Below are 18746 nucleotides of genomic sequence, written 5' to 3' on the forward strand. Positions count from 1 at the left end.
GAAAGGAGTCATGAAAGTTTGGTTCACATTGATTTATTCTTTGATATATATTTTTAGTTACTTTTGGAACTATGTGATATATCTGCGGTGATTTTACCTCAAGATTACAGCGTTTTGCAAATATTATAAGCCTGTGAATAGACTTTCCTTCGTAGGCACTGACATGGGCATCAGGTCAAGGCCACAAAAGCACAGCGTTGAAGTTAATCGACTTAGGAGCTGATAAATCACTGAAGACCAACTACGGAGAAACAGCCGCTGATGTTGCTGAGAAAAAGCATCATTCACAGGTAAGCACAAAATCCAAACAGGCAAATTAGGTTAATTTATTCTCAGAACAAATTAAGATGTCGTACTTCTGACTTTTATGTATTTTTTCAGGTCAGATTAAAGCATTAATGAAAGATTGAGGGTTTTGGATGGAGAGTAATCGATTTTTATTTTGCCTGCTATTCATTTGGCACTGCTAACTATCGTCGTTGAGTGTAATGCTTCAATGCAAGTTTTTGATTCAATCCACCGTCTGATCAATCGAGCGAGCCAGTGATGTTGAATCGTCCTGGTCAGCGGCAAAATTTAGAATGCATAGTTGGTGGTAATGGTTTATTATGACTGCCATGTGTTCTGGGATACAGTGAAAAGCTACTATTTACATGTTTTCCGATCAGATCAGTTAATACTGTACACGAGTGCAGTCAACCCTTACACAAGCACAACAGATAGAACAAAACGAAACAGAGTGCAGAATGTAGTTTCTCAACATTGTAACATAATAGTTCCAGAGAAAAGGTCCACTGGCCGCAATGAGATTGGTTGGAAAAACATGACTCTACCCAATCTTACGGAAGGACCATTCAGAAGGCTAATAACAGAGGGGTAAAGCTGTTCTTGACTGATGTGCACTTTAAAGCTGATGTTTCGCTAATTCTGAAGGAGTGTCCCGACCTGAAACGTCACCTATCCATGTTCTCCGGAGATGCTGCCTGATTCACTAATATGGCTGCACACTGTATGTCAAAAATGAAACTGGATTAAGGTGAGAAACTAACCAAAGCAAATAATAACAAAGCAAATCAATTGGGTCCTTGTGGGAGAATAATCTGAGAATCGCAGAGTCATACAGTGTGGAAACCAGCCCTTCGCCCCAACTTGCCCACGGCAATCAACATGCCCCATCTAGATTAGTCCCACCTGCTTGCGTTTGGCCCATATCCTTCTAAACCTATCCTATCCATGTACCCGTCCAAATGTCTTTTAAATGTTGTGATTATACCTGCCTCAGTTACCTCCTCTGGCAGCTATATCAACCACCTTTTGTGTAAAAAAAGTTGCCCCACAGGTTTCTATTAAATCTTTCCCACCTCGCCTTAAACCTATGTCCTCTAGTTCTTCATTCCCCTACTCTGGGTAAAAGACTAATTTACCCTATCTATTCTCCTCATGATCTTATACACCTCCATAAGATCACCCCTCAGCCTCCTGCACTCCTGGGAATACAGACCGAGCCTGCTCAACCTCTCCCTGTAGCTCAGGCCCTCAACACGTAGCAACATCCTCGTCAATCTTCACTGAATCCTTTGCAGCTTAACAACATCTTTCCTAAAACAGGTTGACCAAAACTAAAACCAATACTCCAAATGTAGCCTCACCAATGTCTTGCGCAACCGTAACATAACCTCCCAACTCCTATACTCAGCTGTGGGGAAAGAATGGCTTTGTACCCTTCTATATCTCTAGTTTCCCGCTCCCCTGACTCTCAGTCTGAAGTAGGGTCTCGACCCGAAATGTCACCCATTCTTTCTCTCCAGAGATGCTGCCTGCCCCATTGAGTTACTCCAGCATTTTGTGTCTATCTTTGGGATAATCAAACTGGCAGGACTGCACTGCAAGCTGGCCCAGATTTAATGGGTCAAATGGTGACCTGTGCTGTAATTGTACTGATGATCTATTTGCTTTGGCAATATATTTCACCTTATTTTGTGTTTCGTCTATGTTTAACAATGGACATGTAAGCAAGCAAAACCTACATATTTATTATAATTTTTAAACACAACCCCTTTACTGAATTAAAATGTGATATGATAATGCATGAATGGACCCCTCATAATAAGGATCACTATGTAAAAATGATCACATTTCCGATTCCCGGTAATTAAAAAGGTCTTTTTGTTCTCCTTCTAGTTAGCACAGTTACTCAAAGTGACTTCAATTTCATCATTAGCAAAAACACCCAAGAACTTGCCTAAAGATGAGATAAGTTTCAAATACTCTGTAAATAATTCTAATACAGGAAAAAACAACTGTATAAGGTAATTAACATTATTTGTTTTCTTGCAAAACACTGTGGTCTATTTTGATCATTTCATAAGTTTCCATCACATTATATGTTTTCTGATCATCCTTGGTTTAATAATTCTAACAATTGTATCTGATTAAATATTGTTCAATTTAAAGCTTGTTGATTAGTACGGGTATCAGAGGTTATGGGGAGAAGGCAGGAGAATGGGGTTAGGAGGGAGTGATCGATCAGCCATGATTGAATGGCAGTGTAGACTTGATGGGCCAAATGGACTAATTCTGCTCCTATCACTTACAGTATGATCTTACTTATGATCTTATGAGAACTTAGCATCAGGAATCCATTGCATGAAATTACAACTAAATGATAATCAGTTAATGATAATAAGGGATAATAAGGACCTCTTATTTCACTTGGAATAATGAATGATGAAGAAATATTATATGTAAGGTTCTGAATTAATTTAGTGTTTGATACTTGATTGAAAACTTACATTATGATCAATTTTATAGCAAAGTCATGTGAAATTAAGAATAATGTATTCCGAGATGTAACAGCAAAATGTTCAGCATATATTCAAAGCTTAGTCATGTGAGTTCTTTATTTATACCTAACTAGCAAAATGTCCTCCCATCTGATGGCATTCTGGATTATGGAAATCACCAAAAAAATTGAGATATGGAATAAAAATTTGCACTGAACTAATTTACATGGAACAAATAAATGAACACAAATGTATCCAGAGATCTGAACATAGTTTACCTAGGGCAGTGAATGCAGGCCGTCAGTTCACATCAGAGATTTGCTTTGGAATAAGACAAGACCATCTTTCCTATTGATATTCGTACAACGATACTTTATCAAACAACGTGACATCTGTTTCGAGTTAATTAAGTCAACAACCCTTCCACCTTTGTCTACAATACAATCAAATCTCCTATGTCAATGGACTACGTAAGCACAGGGCATTACTGTAAAGAGAAAACCTTCCCGTAGGAATTCACCTCCATTTAGAACAAGGGAATCAATAGGAAAAAAGGGTTTTACAGAAAATTGTGAAACAGATGGTTTTCTGGGAATGTAACCTTATTGTAATATGGGTACACTGCATTTGTCTATGATTATCAGAACCTTGTCACTTTTTATATTTACATAGAACCCCAAGTTATCTTTGAAAAAAGTTCAGAACTGTATTTGATGGGAATATCGACTATTTTCTTTGTTGGCCATTTTTAGTATGTTATTCACGTTCTTTGTTGTGATGCAAGTTAAAAGATCTCATTAATTTTCATAGTTCGATTTCAACTTTTGGTGAAGTAGAACTGTTTCTGTATGGGCTTGATCTGGAACATCTTCGGCAATTACTTAAGGTGTGTTTCTTTTATTGATAATGGTAAATATTATTGTTTAGAGTTATAACATTGAAACGGGCCCTGCAGCTCAACGAGTCCACGCTGACCATCGATCTCCTGTTCACACTAGTTCTATATCATCCCGCTTTCCTATCCACTCCCTACTCACTCGGGGCAAATTACAGAGGCCAATTAACGCACGTCTTTGGGAACTGGATCACCCGGAGGTAACCCATACGGTCGCAGGGAGAATATGCAAACTCCACACAGACAGCACCCGAGGACAGGAACTATTAATAATGTATTTGTATAATCCCTGAGTTAATTACTAAATGTCTTGTATTAATGGCTTGCATTCTTGATTTTACTGTTTATGGAGATTTTAAATGAATGTGCACTATTTGTAAACTCATATACAGCCTCTTCCAAAATGTGATACAGAAAAGTACACTGTTCTTGTTTCCCACTGAATTGCTCTCCACAAATCCAGGTACATAGAAACATAGAAACATAGAAACATAGAAAATAGCTGCAGGAGTAGGCCATTCGGCCCTTCGAGCCTGCACCGCCATTCAATATGATCATGGCTGATCATTCAGCTCAGTAGCCTGTACCTGCCTTCTCTCCATACCCCCTGATCCCTTTAGCAAAAAGGGCTACATCTAACTCCCTCTTAAATATAGCCAATGAACTGGCCTCAACTACCTTCTGTGGCAGAGAATTCCACAGACTCACCATTCTCTGTGTGAAGAAATGTTTTCTCATCTCGGTCCTAAAAGACTTCCCCCTTATCCTTAAGCTGTGACCCCTGGTTCTGGACTCCCCCAACATCGGGAACAATTTTCCCGCATCTAGCCTCTCCAACCTCTTAAGAATTTTATATGTTTCTATAAGATCCCCCCTCAGTCTTCTAAATTCCAGCGAGTACAAGCCCAGTCTATCTAGTCTTTCCTCATATGTAAGTCCCGCCATCCCAGGGATCAATCTGGTGAACCTTCTCTGTCCTCCCTCTAAGGCAAGAACGTCTTTCCTCAGGTTAGGAGACCAAAACTGCACACAATACTCCAGGTGCGGTCTCACCAAGGCCCTGTGCAACTGCAGCAGAACCTCCCTGCTCCTAAACTCAAATCCTCTTGCTATGAATGCCAACATACCATTCGCTTTCTTCACTGCCTGCTGCACCTGCATGCTTGCTTTCAATGACTGGTGCACCATGACACCCAGGTCACGTTGCATCTCCCCTTCTCCCAATCGGTCACCATTCAGGTAATACTCTGCTTTCCTGTTCTTGCCGCCAAAGTGGATAACCTCACATTTATCCACATTATATTGCATCTGCCATGCATTTGCCCACTCGCCTAATCTATCCAAGTCACTCTGCAGCCTCCTAGCATCCTCCTTGCAGCTAACACTGCCACCCAGCTTCGTGTCATCCGCAAACTTAGAGATGTTGCATTCAATTCCACTTACAAGATCCACTGACACCAGGCACCATCTTGAACATTTTCAGAAATCTATATACATGTACATGTTGAAGAACCAATTGTCAACTGTATAAAAGTGGCAATAGGTTTCAAGATCACCAGTGGCTCCCAGCTCTGTGCTCTTCTATAGAGAGCAGTTATTTCCCGGTTGCTAAATACTTTAACTCCCCTTCCCATTCCCACACTGATCTTTCTGTCCTGGGCCTCCTCCTCTAACTTCAAGTAACCCTTGCATCCTTTCTCTCTCCAACCCCCCCCCCCCTAGTAATTTGTACTAGTTTCACTGTTGTCCTATTGAATTTCATTCTCTGTATAACTCGTTATCACCTGGCCTACAGCCAACAATGGACCGTTCCCTTGATCATCGTTACTTTTCTGCTTATCTTTCATTAATCTGTTCTGTATCTCTTGCTTCTCTTTCCCCTGTCTCTCAGTCTGAAGAAGGGTCTCGACCCGAAACGTCACCTATTCCTTTTCACCGGAGATGCTGCCTGACTCGCTGAGTTACTCCAGCTTTTTGTGTCAGTCTTTGTGGAGTATTGGGTACAAGAGAGATTGCCTTAATGGCATCTTAGAATGTGTCATACATGGGAAGTCTTTGTCCCTTGGTGGGAAATTAGGACTTTTGAGTAGTATTTGTACAGCGGTGTCTTTTCATCACCATTTTTATCAGTTACACACACGCTTTATTTGAGACCAATGCAGAGATTAATTTTTAAGATTAGCAATTAATTATCTGGACATGTTTAATCCACGTATAATTCAACTTGGTTTCATTACCTATGACAAGTTAACAAGAAATATTCCCGAGAGCTGCTGAACTGTTATTTTATAATACAGTTGTTGGGGTGGGAGCTGCTTTACGTCCTCATCGTCCACCCTGGGTAGTTCTACAGAACTGGCAAAACTCGCAGCAAAGCGCCAACTACGGTACTCTGAAGCACCAATTGCCACTTTTGATTGTTGTACTTGACATACGAAAGAAGAAGATACAGTTGTACATCAATTCATCTCAAATGGAGTAACTGTTAAAACTTTTGTACTTAATATAATTGTATTTATTTGTTTTTGCATTTATTGCATATATGTTTTTACGCACCCAGGATTGGCTATTTTTTTATTTCGTTGTACTCGTTGCAATGACAATAAATGAATATTATTATTATTATTATTATTAACTCTTTGTTAGTAAAAGATAGTACCTATAAAAATATACTGATTTTAAAATGTTTTCTATTGTTAATTTTTGAAGGAGAATGATATATCTTTCAGAGGACTTCTGACAATGGGGAAAGAAGAACTTGAAACGGTTAGATTTTTTTTTTAAACAATTTTTCATTTATGATGTAGTGCGAAATCTAAGCAGCTCCAACCCAAAGATAATTTTGATCTCGCCTTGCTTCCATTGGAATTTAAATTATTTTACCTCGAACACAAATCATTCACAATTGAGTTCAGTGATCTTTTACGGATACTTCCAGAAATAGCTGCATTTAACACACAGACCATAATGTGAATTTTGTGATAAGAGAATATATTCCTTATTATCATGTGAATGATTGATGTATGTGTCACTGGGCAAACCTAGGATGCCTTTACAGTATTTAGTAGTTCAGACATCATTCCATGATCGGGCTCCTGACAAAATGTATATACCAGAATGTGTAGATTATGCAGAGTTTGCAGATATATATATTTCATCTGGTAGTGTGTATCTCTTCCAACCTTGTCTAGGGTACTTAGTGCTCCTGTCGTAGCCTCCGTTACACCGGAGAAACCAAGCATAAGCTCGGCAACGATTTCGCCAATGGCTTGCGCTCTGTCCGCCAAGGCCTGCTGGAGCTCCTGATCACTAACCCCGTTAACTTTCCTTCTCATTCCCATACTGATCTTTCTGTCCTGGGACTTCTCCATTACCAGAGTGAAGCCACATGCAAACTGGAAGAACAGCACCGCAAATACTACTTGGATAGCTTATAACCCAATGGTATAACGGGCACGCAACAATGCCTTTAAATCCGGGGACACTGTAGCATACAGTGTTGCCTGGTCAAACCTGAAAAAAGGCCGAAAGACCTCCACAGACCTCACGTGGAAGATCACTTCAAAAGCACTGACACCAGAAGCATGTGGCAAGGCATCAGGGATATCACTGATTACAAGAGCAACCCTGCCTGCCCCCACAGGGATGTCACACTGGCTAACGAGCTCAACACCTTCTTTGTGCGCTTTGAAACCAGCAACATCAACATGAGTGGTAAAACTCCGGCCTCTGAGGACGATCAGGTGCTCACACTGAGTACACATGATGTACAGCGCGCGCTGCAGAGGATCAATCCACGCAAGGCTGCAGGCCCGGACGGAGTCCCAGGATGGGTACTGAAGGACTGTGCTGAACAGCTTGCTGAGGTATTCACAAATGTCTTCAATCTGTCTCTATCTCTGGCAACGGTCCCAAAGTGCCTGAAGTCGGCCACCATGGTGCCGGTGCCGAAAAAGGCAAGCATCAGCAACCTGAACGACTACCACCCGGTTGCCCTAACACCGATCATTATGAAGTGCTTTGAAAGGCTGGTCCTCTCCCACATCAAAGCCACCAACCCTGCCTCATTAGACCCACATCAGTTCGCATACAGAGCAAATAGATCCACAGAGGACACCATCTCTCTGGCTCTTCATACCGTCCTGACTCACCTGGAGAGACAGGGCACATACGTGAGGATGCTATTTATAGACTACAGCTCTGCCTTCAACACAGTCATCCCCACCAAGCTCACCTCCAAACTCCACCAGCTAGGCCTCAGCTCGCCTATATTCAACTGGATCCTGAATTTCCTGACGGAACGTCCTCAGGCAGTGAGACTGGGCCTCCACCTGTCCTCCACCATCACCCTGAGTACCGGCACACTGCAGGGTTGTGTACTGAGCTAACTCTAACCCTTAGGGGGGGGGGGCTTTGTTGTTTTCATTTTCGCCGTGATTTATTTATATATTTGATAGCATCAATATGGAAGCGACATTCAAAAATCTCGTTGTACTTGTACAATGACAATAAAAGATATTGTATTGTATGCATTAAATTTTCCGATTCATGTAATAACCCCCTCATCGCACACATTTCCCCACCACCCCAGTCACCCTGCTCCTTTCTCTTCCTCCATTCACTTATGACCCATCCGTAAGTCCCACATTTCCATATTATTCCCGCTCTTTCCCTTCCGTCCTGTCCTCTTTCATCCATATTCCTCTCTCCGGCTCTACATTTCCTCCTGTTTCCTGTCTTCCTTTCACCTCTCATCTTTGTCATTTAATCCACCCATCTGCCAATCATCCCTCCCAACTGAAACCACCCAAAATCTGAAGAAGGGTCTCGACCCGAAACTTCGCCCATTCTTTCTCTCCAGAGATGCTACCTGACCCGCTGAGATACTCCAGCATTTTGTGTCTCCCACCCAAACTCCCGTTTGTCCATTCCATGCTCAGATACTGCCTGATCTGCTGAGTTCTACCAGCACTTTGCTTTTTACTCCAGATTCCAGCTTCTGCAGTCCCTTGCGTCTCCAAGCCTCTAAATGTCAGGTTGAGTTGGATATATTTTAATAAACAGTCCCGAAGTTTGGGTCTGATCAGGCCAGGCAAACTCTATATAAATAAACGTGCTGAGGTTACTTATTTCAATTAGATCTTGGCTACCTGACCCACAGGTCGGAACCCAAACAAGTAATCAACAAACTAGTGAACTAATTTATTTAAAAATTTATTTTATATTGATACAAATAAAATGCAGTGCATGCAGTGCAGTTAATGACTGATCCATGCTGACCTCGTTTGTTTAATTAATCCAGTGCCCTTCGTAACTGGGCCAAATTGGTTAACCATGGAACTTGACACTTGGGACATAATTGTTTCAATGCTGCTGCAAGAAAATGGCTGATTACACCCAGTGTGCTCAAACCGCTTCCAAGCCGACAGCCCTCCCAAAGCTGGACACTAATCAGGCTATCTACTGGCTCAAGCCACCAAAGAAAATGTGTTCTGCTAATCATGCTAGACTGTTTAACAGAAATAAAGTATAATGCTTTTAACTATTTGTGTTTGGATGGACACAATTTGTCCTTGTACAAGATTTTTCAAGACAAAAGGCAATGAGATAATGTATCAGCATGGACTGAGTTGAGACTGAGCACAGCTTAGTTTGCAAACTGACATCAGAAAGCAGGAATAAATGTACATGTTCATGTAATAGGATGTAACTATTGGAGTGCCCCAGGGATGAGAACTTGGGTCTCATATGTTTACAATATATACCAGTGGCTGAGATGAAGGAAACAAATTTGTACAGTGAAAATATAAACTGTGTAAGCAGAGGCTTAATGGATCTAGATGGTTTAGTGATGAGGCAATAAGGTAATATTTGCATAATTGGGGAAATATCAAGTTATCCACAAAGGAATTTTATTTCACTCTGGTGTATATGACAATTAATTCATCTAAATCTGACATCCCCTTTAGAGCATATTTTACTGCAAGGTATTCCTCTAAATTAGAAAAACATTATTTTCCTTTCTCGTGTTGACTTAGCTTGACTAGACATTTTCTAAGTGGTAGCTGGCATATAGACAATAGGTGCAGGAGTAGGCCATTTGGCCCTTTGATCATGGCTGATCATTCTCAATCAGTACCCTGTTCCTGCCTTCTCCCCATACCCCCTGACTCCACTATCCTTAAGAGCTCTATCTAGCTCTCTCTTGAATGCATTCAGAGAATTGGCCTCCACTGCCTTCTGAGGCAGAGAATTCCACAGATTCACAACTCTCTGACTGAAAAAGTTTTTCCTCATCTCCGTTCTAAATGGCCTACCCCTTATTCTTAAACTGTGGCCCCTTGTTCTGGACTCCCCCAACATTGGGAACATGTTTCCTGCCTCTAACGTGTCCAACCCCTTAATAATCTTATACATTTCGATAAGAAATGTACCGGGCCCTGGTGAGACCGCACCTGGAGTACTGTGTGCAGTTTTGGTCTCCAAATTTGAGGAAGGATATTCTTGCTATGGAGGGCGTGCAGCGTAGGTTCACTAGATTAATTCCCGGAATGGCGGGACTGTCGTATGTTGAAAGGCTGGAGCGATTGGGCTTGTATACACTGGAATTTAGAAGGATGAGGGGGGATCTTATTGAAACATATAAGATAATTAGGGGATTGGACACATTAGAGGCAGATAACATGTTCCCAATGTTGGGGGAGTCCAGAACAAGGGGCCACAGTTTGAGAATAAGGGGTAGGCCATTTAGAACGGAGATGAGGAAGAACTTTTTCAGTCAGAGGGTGGTGAAGGTGTGGAATTCTCTGCCTCAGAAGGCAGTGGAGGCCAGTTCGTTGGATGCTTTCAAGAGAGAGCTGGATAGAGCTCTTAAGGATAGCGGAGTGAGGGGGTATGGGGAGAAGGCAGGAACGGGGTACTGATTGATAGTGATCAGCCATGATCGCATTGAATGGCGGTGCTGGCTCGAAGGGCTGAATGGCCTACTCCTGCACCTATTGTCTATTGTCTATTGTCTATAAGATCCCCTCTCATCCTTCTAAATTCCTAAATATGGTTTGCTACTTCCTGTCTATTTGAATAAAAGAGTTCCATTTGTTTGCTTCCGATCTAATAAGCACCTATAATTTGTATTTTTAATATTATTGAGATAATTCAAACCATTGTTTTCCAATATTGTAATGTGTTTTTGTTTTTTAATCTTTAGTTTAATTCTTCACTATTTTCAACATGAGAGGTACAAATGTTCAAGCTATTTGACAAATTTGACAGCCAGTTCAGCTAGCAGGTGTAACTTAACCAACTCTCAAACCATGACCATTTCACTCGGTCTGCCTAGGCCTGCTGGATCTCCTGGTTGCTAACCATTTTAACTCCCCTTCCCATTCCCCTACCGAACTTGCTGTCTTGGGCTCCATTGCCAGTGTGAGGCCACATGCAAAATAGAGACACAACACCACATATTCCGCAGGTCGGTTACAACTTGAATTCTCCAATTTTAGGTAACAACCCAACTTCCACCCCCTTTATGCCCCCTCTCTTCCCTGTGCCTCTTCCTGATGCACACCCATTTCTCATACTCTCTCACTCCCCCTCTTTACCCTTACCCTTGTCCCCTTCCACCTATATCCCTTCCTCTGGTTCCATATTTCACTCCTCTTGCATCCTTCCTTAACTGATGCCCTTTTATCGTCTTTTCATCTCAGGCCTTTATCCACCTATCTGCCAATCCCCCCCACCTGTATCCAGGTATCACTTACCAGGCTTTCTCCCACCCCCACCTCTTTTCTGGCTTTCTTCCCCCTTCTATAATTATTACACAATTAGTCTGAAGAAGGCACCTGACCTATATCTTCCAACAATAATGCCCGACCCGCTGAATTACTCTAACATTTTGTGTTCTCTTTGTAAATCAGGATCTCAGAGGCAAGTGTCTTGGTGAACATTCAGGCCGATACTTTGAGGACAAACTATGACCCAACCCCTCAACATTCCTGCATCAGATTCAGATACCTTAAAATCTAGACTGACACTCCATTTCACTGCAATGGTTGGAGTTACTGTCTTTCAAATTAGATCTTAAACTCAGACTGTGAAGAGGAGTAAGGGAGTGTCTAGTTAATATTTCAGCATAAGCTTTGCTAAAAAAAAAAAACTAGAATTTGATGATTGCCCATTGCGTTCTGGTAATTATCTTTGGACAAACTGGCTGATGTTTTCTAAGTTATAGCAAGCAATGACAAGATTTCATAATATTTCTTTGTACAACGTGTTTTGGAATATACAGAAAGAATGTTGTTACATTAAATGCAATGGTGATGTTACATATAATTTCTTTATCTGTTAGTATCACAAAAACGTGGGGTTTTGTTTTGAAGGAGTTGAACCTTGTACCTTGCCAGATGTTCATGCACAAAGGGCTTTTTAACAAGAGTGGAATGTTCTCTTGCATGTTAAATGCTTGCCGCAAGTGATTTTGGGTGATGGAAAGGGGAATTTTATGTTTTGACGATGTCTGCCTGTTCATCTGTGAATGGTAACTTGTCACTCAATAACTTTAAATGTCATATTGCATTTTAAATAAACATAAGTAATTTCCTGTCATTACGTACACTGTTCAACAGAAATTGTGTTAGAAAGTGTACATGTATCTATACTTGGGATGTAAAACACTGCCTTCCACTGTACTTAAGTCACTTAAGCTGTCCAATCGTGGCAAACAGTCCATAAACCAGTCAGGACTTTACGGTTTATGATTTGACACAGAATTGACTCATTAAGTTCACAAGATACCTTGATGCTGTTTCTAATAGCACAAACAATGTTCATTCAATTAATGGACCAAATTACTCATTTCAGTATACACTCTAAATGTCAGTGGAAAAACAAAACTTTCAGCAAACTTTGACTTGGTATATATCATTCCATGTCGAGTGTTTCTTGTCACATTTCAACTACAGTTGATCATTTCAACATTCCTGCCCAACAGGATTTAGTAGACATGGGCAGTAAAAATCAATTTTTGTGCGCTGAACATACATATGCCTTATGTATACATATATATATATATATATATACATATATATATATATATATATATATATATATACATATATATATATATATATATATATATATATTGTGAACTGTACATGACCAGCTTAATCATTTACTGGAAATTCCTCTGGATTTTCCTTGTTCTTCCAAAGGGGAATAAGATGTATGTTATGATGCAAATAAGTTAGATTTATGCAGCATCTTCATGTTCAATCCTGACAGAGTACATGAGGGCAGTAGCTTTAGCCATCTGTCTCCCAATGTGGTTAGATTATCCATTACTCCAGCATTATCCAAATGAGCTGACTGACCCTCCTGCTTTAACTCCTTGAACTGGCCCTTCATCTAGCCTCACCTATAATAAGAAATGAGAGTGATACGTGACTTTATTTTGTCCCTGAAATTGAGACCTGTTCAGTTGCTTCTCTAATTTACTATTTCATTCTGATATTATCTGAACGGTGGCCGATTAGGAAAAGGGGAGATGCAACGAGACCTGGGTGTCGTGGTACACCAGTCATTGAAAGTAGGCATGCAGGTGCAGCAGGCAGTGAAGAAAGCGAATGGTATGTTAGCATTCATAGCGAGGGGATATGAGTATAGGAGCAGGGTGGTTCTGCTGCAGTTGTACAGGGCATTGGTGAGACCACACCTGGAGTATTGCATACAGTTTTGGTCTCCTAATCTGAGGAAAGACATTCTTGCCATAGAGGGAGTACAGAGAAGGTTCACCAGATTGATTCCTGGGATGGCAGGACTTTCATATGAAGAAAGACTGGATAGACTCGGCATGTACTCGCTGGAATTTAGAAGATTGAGGGGGGATCGTATAGAAACTTACAAAATTCTTAAGGGGTTGGACAGGCTAGATGCAGGAGGATTGTTCCCGATGTTGAGGAAGTCCAGAACAAGAGTTCACAGTTTAAGGATAAGGGGAAGTCTTTTAGGACCGAGATGAGAAAGTTTTTTTTCACACAGAGTGGTGAGTCTGTGGAATTCTCTGCCACAGAGGGTAGTTGAGGTCAGTTCATTGGCTATATTTAAGAGGGAGTTGGATGTGGCCCTTGTGGCTAAAGGGATCAGGGGGTATGGAGAGAAGGCAGGTACGGGATACTGAGTTGGATGATCAGCCATGATCATATTGAATGGCGGTGCAGGCTCGAAGGGCCGAATGGCCTACTCCTGCACCTATTTTCTATGTTTCTATTCCCTATCACAACAGAGGTAAAGAAATAAGACAGTGTCAAATGAGAGGGAGCCAATTGCAAGTGAGTTATAGCAAGGATCGGGAACGAAGCTGGGTCATCAGCTGTTAACTGACAAGTGGTCACAGCAAGGTGAAGTTGAAAGGGCATGGCTACATATTTGAAAGAGCTGTGAGCTCAGACCATAGGCGGAGAGAGGCTGGGTTGGCTTTATCTTGGTAGGCAAAGAAGGAAGAAAAGCAGCTGGAAAGATGGCCCTAATTCTGATGACAAACTAGGAGCACCTCATACTTTAGTTTTAGTTTTTTTTTTTAGAGATACAGCGCGGAAACAGGCCCTTCGGCCCACTAAGATCCGATCCCCACACATTAACACTAACCTACAGATACAAGGGACAGTTTACATTTCTACCAAGCCGATAAACCTACTAACCTGTACGTCTTTAGAGTGTGGGTGGAAACCGGAGTACCCGGTGAAAACCCACACAGTCACGGGGAGAACGTACAAACTCCTTTCAGACAGTTCCTATAGTCGGGATCGAACCCGGGTCTCTGGCGCTGTATACGCTGTAAGGCAGCAAGTCTACCGCTGCGCCCACTTGATGAGAACGGAAAGATCAAGGAAAGAATTGGCAAAAGAGTAAAGAATCTAAGGGTTTTTGTTGGATGGTTTTGCAGAGCAAGTCCTGAACCTGCCTGACATGGTCTGGTGATATTTTGACTTTGACAGTTAAGCAAAACATTGCGCAGCAAATATGTTGAAAGCTGCAGAACTTGACATGAAGGAGCAAGTTTGGGAACCATTCTGGGTAGGTGACTTGGAAGAAAAATACGGGGTTTTCTTCTTAAAGTAGAAAAGGATGAGGTGATAGGATGAGCGAATCGGTTTCATAGAAATATTTTTGTGATGCATGGGCAGAAGTTCAGCAGTTCGAAGTTTGTAAATGAATTTGCCAATAACAAAACTTTTTTGTAAAATGAACATACAGACTTAGTTAGAAAGTCTCAAAGCTCATACTGTCTTGTACATTTGAATAAATCTCCGCGGAACAAACATTGTTTAGATCAGAAGGCATAATGAGTCAGTATAAGACGAATACTTTGATCATACCAATGACCCAACAGGTGACCATTTTGTAGATTACAGATTGGACTAGTACACTGTATAATGTTTTCATATAAATAAGATCTAGTGTCAATGTGCAGGAAGGAACTGCAGATGCTGGTTTATGCCGAAGAGAGACATTTTCGCCACCTCCAACGGGACCCCACTACTGGCCACATCTTCCCATCTCCACCCCTTTCTGCTTTCCGCATAAACCATTCCCTCTGAAACTCCCTGGTCAACTTGTCCCTTCCCACCCAAACCATCCCCTCCCCATGTACTTTCCCCTGCAACCGCAGGAGATGCAACACCTGTCCCCTTACCTCCCCCCTTGACCCCATCCAAGGACCCAAACAGTCTTTCCAGGTGAGGCAGAGGTTCACTTGCACCTCCTCCAACCTCATCTATTGTATCCGGTGTTCCAGGTGTCAACATCTCTACATCGGCAAGACCTAGCGCAGGTTCAGCAATCGTTTCGCTGAACACCTCTGCTCAGTCCGTCTTAACCTACCTGATCTTGTGGTGGCTCAGCACTTCAGCTCCCCCTTCTATTCCCAATGCGACCTTTCTGTCCTGGGCCTCCTCCATTGTCAGAGTAGGCCCAGTGCAAATTGGAGGAACAACACCTTATATTTCGCTTAGATAGTTTACACCCCAGCGGTTTGAACATTGACTTCTCTAACTTCAAATAGCCCTTGCTTTCCCTCTATCTCCTCCCCCTTCCCAGTTCTCCCACCAATCTTACTGTCTCTGACCTCATTCTATCTTTGTCCCGCCCCCTCCCCTGACATCAGTCTGAAGAAAGGTCTCGACCTGAAATGTCACCCATTCCTTCTCTCCAGAGATGCTGCCTGACCCGCTGAGTTACTCCAGCATTTTGTGTCTACCTTCGATTTAAACCAGTATCTAGTTCTTTCCTACACATATAGTTTCAGGCTGGTCAGATAGCTGGAAGAGGTGCTGAATCCATCCACTACTTCCAGGTGGTGGAGATGGGGTGAGCAATGCTGTTGGAGAGCTCTTGGCAAGTTGTTGTGGTAGTGTACAGCTTGTATGGAGTACTGGTTATAGTTATGGTGTGCTGCAACCACGATGTTAACTTTGGAGAGATTGTGTTGAATATAGGTAGAAGGAAAAGAAACAGAAGGTAGAACAGCAGTGATTTTGGAGAAGGGAGAAAGGAGAGCGAAGTAGAGACTAACATCATCAGAAAATCCCCTTTGTATACACTGCAGAAGAAAAGGATAGACAGAGTTCAAATAAAAATTATTATATTTTTCTAAATGATAGTCGGGAGGCACGGTGGCACAGCGGTAGAGCCTTACAGCGCCAGAGTCCCGGGTTCAGTCCTGACGATGGGGGCTGTCTGTAGGGAGCTTGTACATTCTCCCTGTAACCATGTGGGTTTTCTCCGGGATCTCCGGTTTCCTCCCACACTCCAAAGATGTGCAGATTTGTAGTTTAATTGACGGTATCATTGTAAATGTCTCTAGTGTGCGTCGGATCGTGTAAGTGTGCGGGGATCGCTGGTCGGCGCGGACTTGGTGGGCCGAAGAGCCTATTTCTGCGCTGTATCTCTAAACTAAAATCTCTAAACTAATTACAAGAATGAATTAGCACAAATTGAAGCCTTTGCTATTGCCCTGAGGTTAAATTAGTAGAGAATTATGGCAACACGGATAGTTCTTTCCTGAACATAAATTTTAACAGTATTCATTTTTACCTAGATTGGAATCATTGATCCGAATGACCAACAGAAGATTTTGGATGCAGTCCGTGAAATGCAACCAGAGGATCTACAAGTTGCTCAATTGCCAACTCTGAACAGGTTTGATCGCAGGTAATAGAAAATAAAAAGGGCCAGCCTCTTTTAGCAGGTAAATCAAGTGCTCATCAAACTAGGTAGGTGGGAAAAGTGTAAGAAAACTCAACTTTCTTTAAACTATGGAGCCTACTTGAAATTTTCACTCATTTGACGACGAATCTCTAAAACTTTATTTTAACAATGTGCCGTTTTGTGAGATATTCAGCTTTACAAAATTCTTTGGAATTAGCATTCCTTGCGAACAGAGCCTTGGCAAATAGCCTGAAATGGCTTTAAAGTACGATGGTGCAAAATTAGGACCACACCACGCTTTGAGACATAGTTGTCCTCTGGTCTCACTCACTGTACATCCAGAATGCAGCATTCTTATTGCAGACTTCTTCTAAAATGTGGTTCCATGTTCAACGCAAGCCAGCAAGGTCAGGTTTCTATCTTAATATTAAAGATAAAATGGTGATTTTTCAGTGTAAACAAACAGATTTTGCACACTTTATAGCACAATATCACAAAAAAAGAGATTTCTGTTGACAGGGCATTTGATTTGGAGCCAGGGCCCCATTTGAACCAAGTGATATATTTGGGATCAAACGATCCTGTGCCTTGTAGTATTGTTCAGAGTATTCTGCCACCTCGCAGGTACAGTGGAGTACCTCGCAGGTACTCTTGGGGTAAAGGATTGCCTTTGGTGTGTTAGTATCAGACAGATGTTGGGAAAAGATAATGGGCAGAGAGATCGGAAAACATGAGTCAGACTCAGAAGGTCTACAAGATGTGTCTACATTGAGTTTAACTGGACTAGGAAGGGAAAAAGGACCTTGCAAAGTGTTTTGCCTGGTGACAATATTTTAGAATTTCAATACATATGAAGGCCTGTAACATCAGGTCAAATGGGTTCTATGCCTGGGATAGGATTCTGGACAGTGATATAATCGGTGTGTGTACATGATAATGCCGTGTTAGGTGGGAAATACTTATGTTAGTATTTAATTGATCTGTTCCTGGTGCATATGGCAATTAAACACTCTTCATTCTTGATGTTCTTAGACTTGAGTCATCAGATTACCCATGATCAGGTTAGGTTTTAACTTTGTCTCCAAGTAGAGCATTGTTTTGACGGCCAATAATTGCTGTACAGTGTATACAGTCTACACCTCTTATTACGAACCTCTCCAACAGATTTTGATTATAGCGGGCGGAGTGACCTCTAGGTGGCAGCAATGGGCAAGACAACACCACTAATTTATAAAGAATTATGCGCATTTATATGAACCTCTTTCCAAATAGTTGGCTTTATTATCATGCTTTCAGTATCTTTTTTAGATACGGAGTCGGTATTTGCAGTTCCTTGCATCTCCATTTTAGTTCCAGCCACTCTGGTTCAATTCTGACCTTGGGTGCAGTTTGTCTGAAGTTTGCATGTAATTACAGTATGTTAACTTTTTTTATTTATTTACAATGTTTAATGTGATATGTATTTTGTGTCCGCTTCTGTTTATTGTGTGTCTTGTTTAGTGTATGTTTATTGGCTGTGTGTCCCATACTGTACATAGTCAATGGAATTAATCATTGGGTTTTTTTCACGTATGCAAAGCATAGTGAAATTCTTTTGCACAACCCACAATTGCAGTCACCATATTTTGACACCGTTTACAAAGAAAATGTCCAAAGTCTAAGTCTGGTCCACATGCTGGAAGTCCTGGAGCCAGGCTGCTACAGGCCCGTGACCTGACGACTTTCTCCTCGCCCGACTGCTTTTGTGTCACGGGGCGCCTCCTGCAGCTGACCTTGAAAGCGCTGGAGGCAATACCGTGGTACCGCTCCTACCGGCCCACTACTCACGTCCGTAGTGGCCAACGGCTCCCCCCTCGACTCTCTGT

General features: G+C 41.7%; 1 protein-coding gene across 2 annotated transcripts in view; it reads left to right on the forward strand.

Annotated features, from left to right (window-relative positions):
- Positions 1-18746, forward strand: part of asz1 (ankyrin repeat, SAM and basic leucine zipper domain containing 1) — an 89015-nt gene that overhangs the window by 46039 nt on the left and 24230 nt on the right. For both annotated transcript variants that reach the window (XM_078416655.1, XM_078416656.1), the window contains exons 6-10: positions 156-290; positions 2182-2309; positions 3594-3669; positions 6388-6444; positions 16772-16884. In XM_078416655.1, the coding sequence (XP_078272781.1) occupies positions 156-290; positions 2182-2309; positions 3594-3669; positions 6388-6444; positions 16772-16884 (509 nt within the window). The remainder of the gene's footprint in view (positions 1-155; positions 291-2181; positions 2310-3593; positions 3670-6387; positions 6445-16771; positions 16885-18746) is intronic.

The sequence above is a fragment of the Rhinoraja longicauda genome, chromosome 20 (assembly GCF_053455715.1).
Source record: "Rhinoraja longicauda isolate Sanriku21f chromosome 20, sRhiLon1.1, whole genome shotgun sequence".
Lineage (NCBI taxonomy): Eukaryota > Metazoa > Chordata > Chondrichthyes > Rajiformes > Arhynchobatidae > Rhinoraja > Rhinoraja longicauda.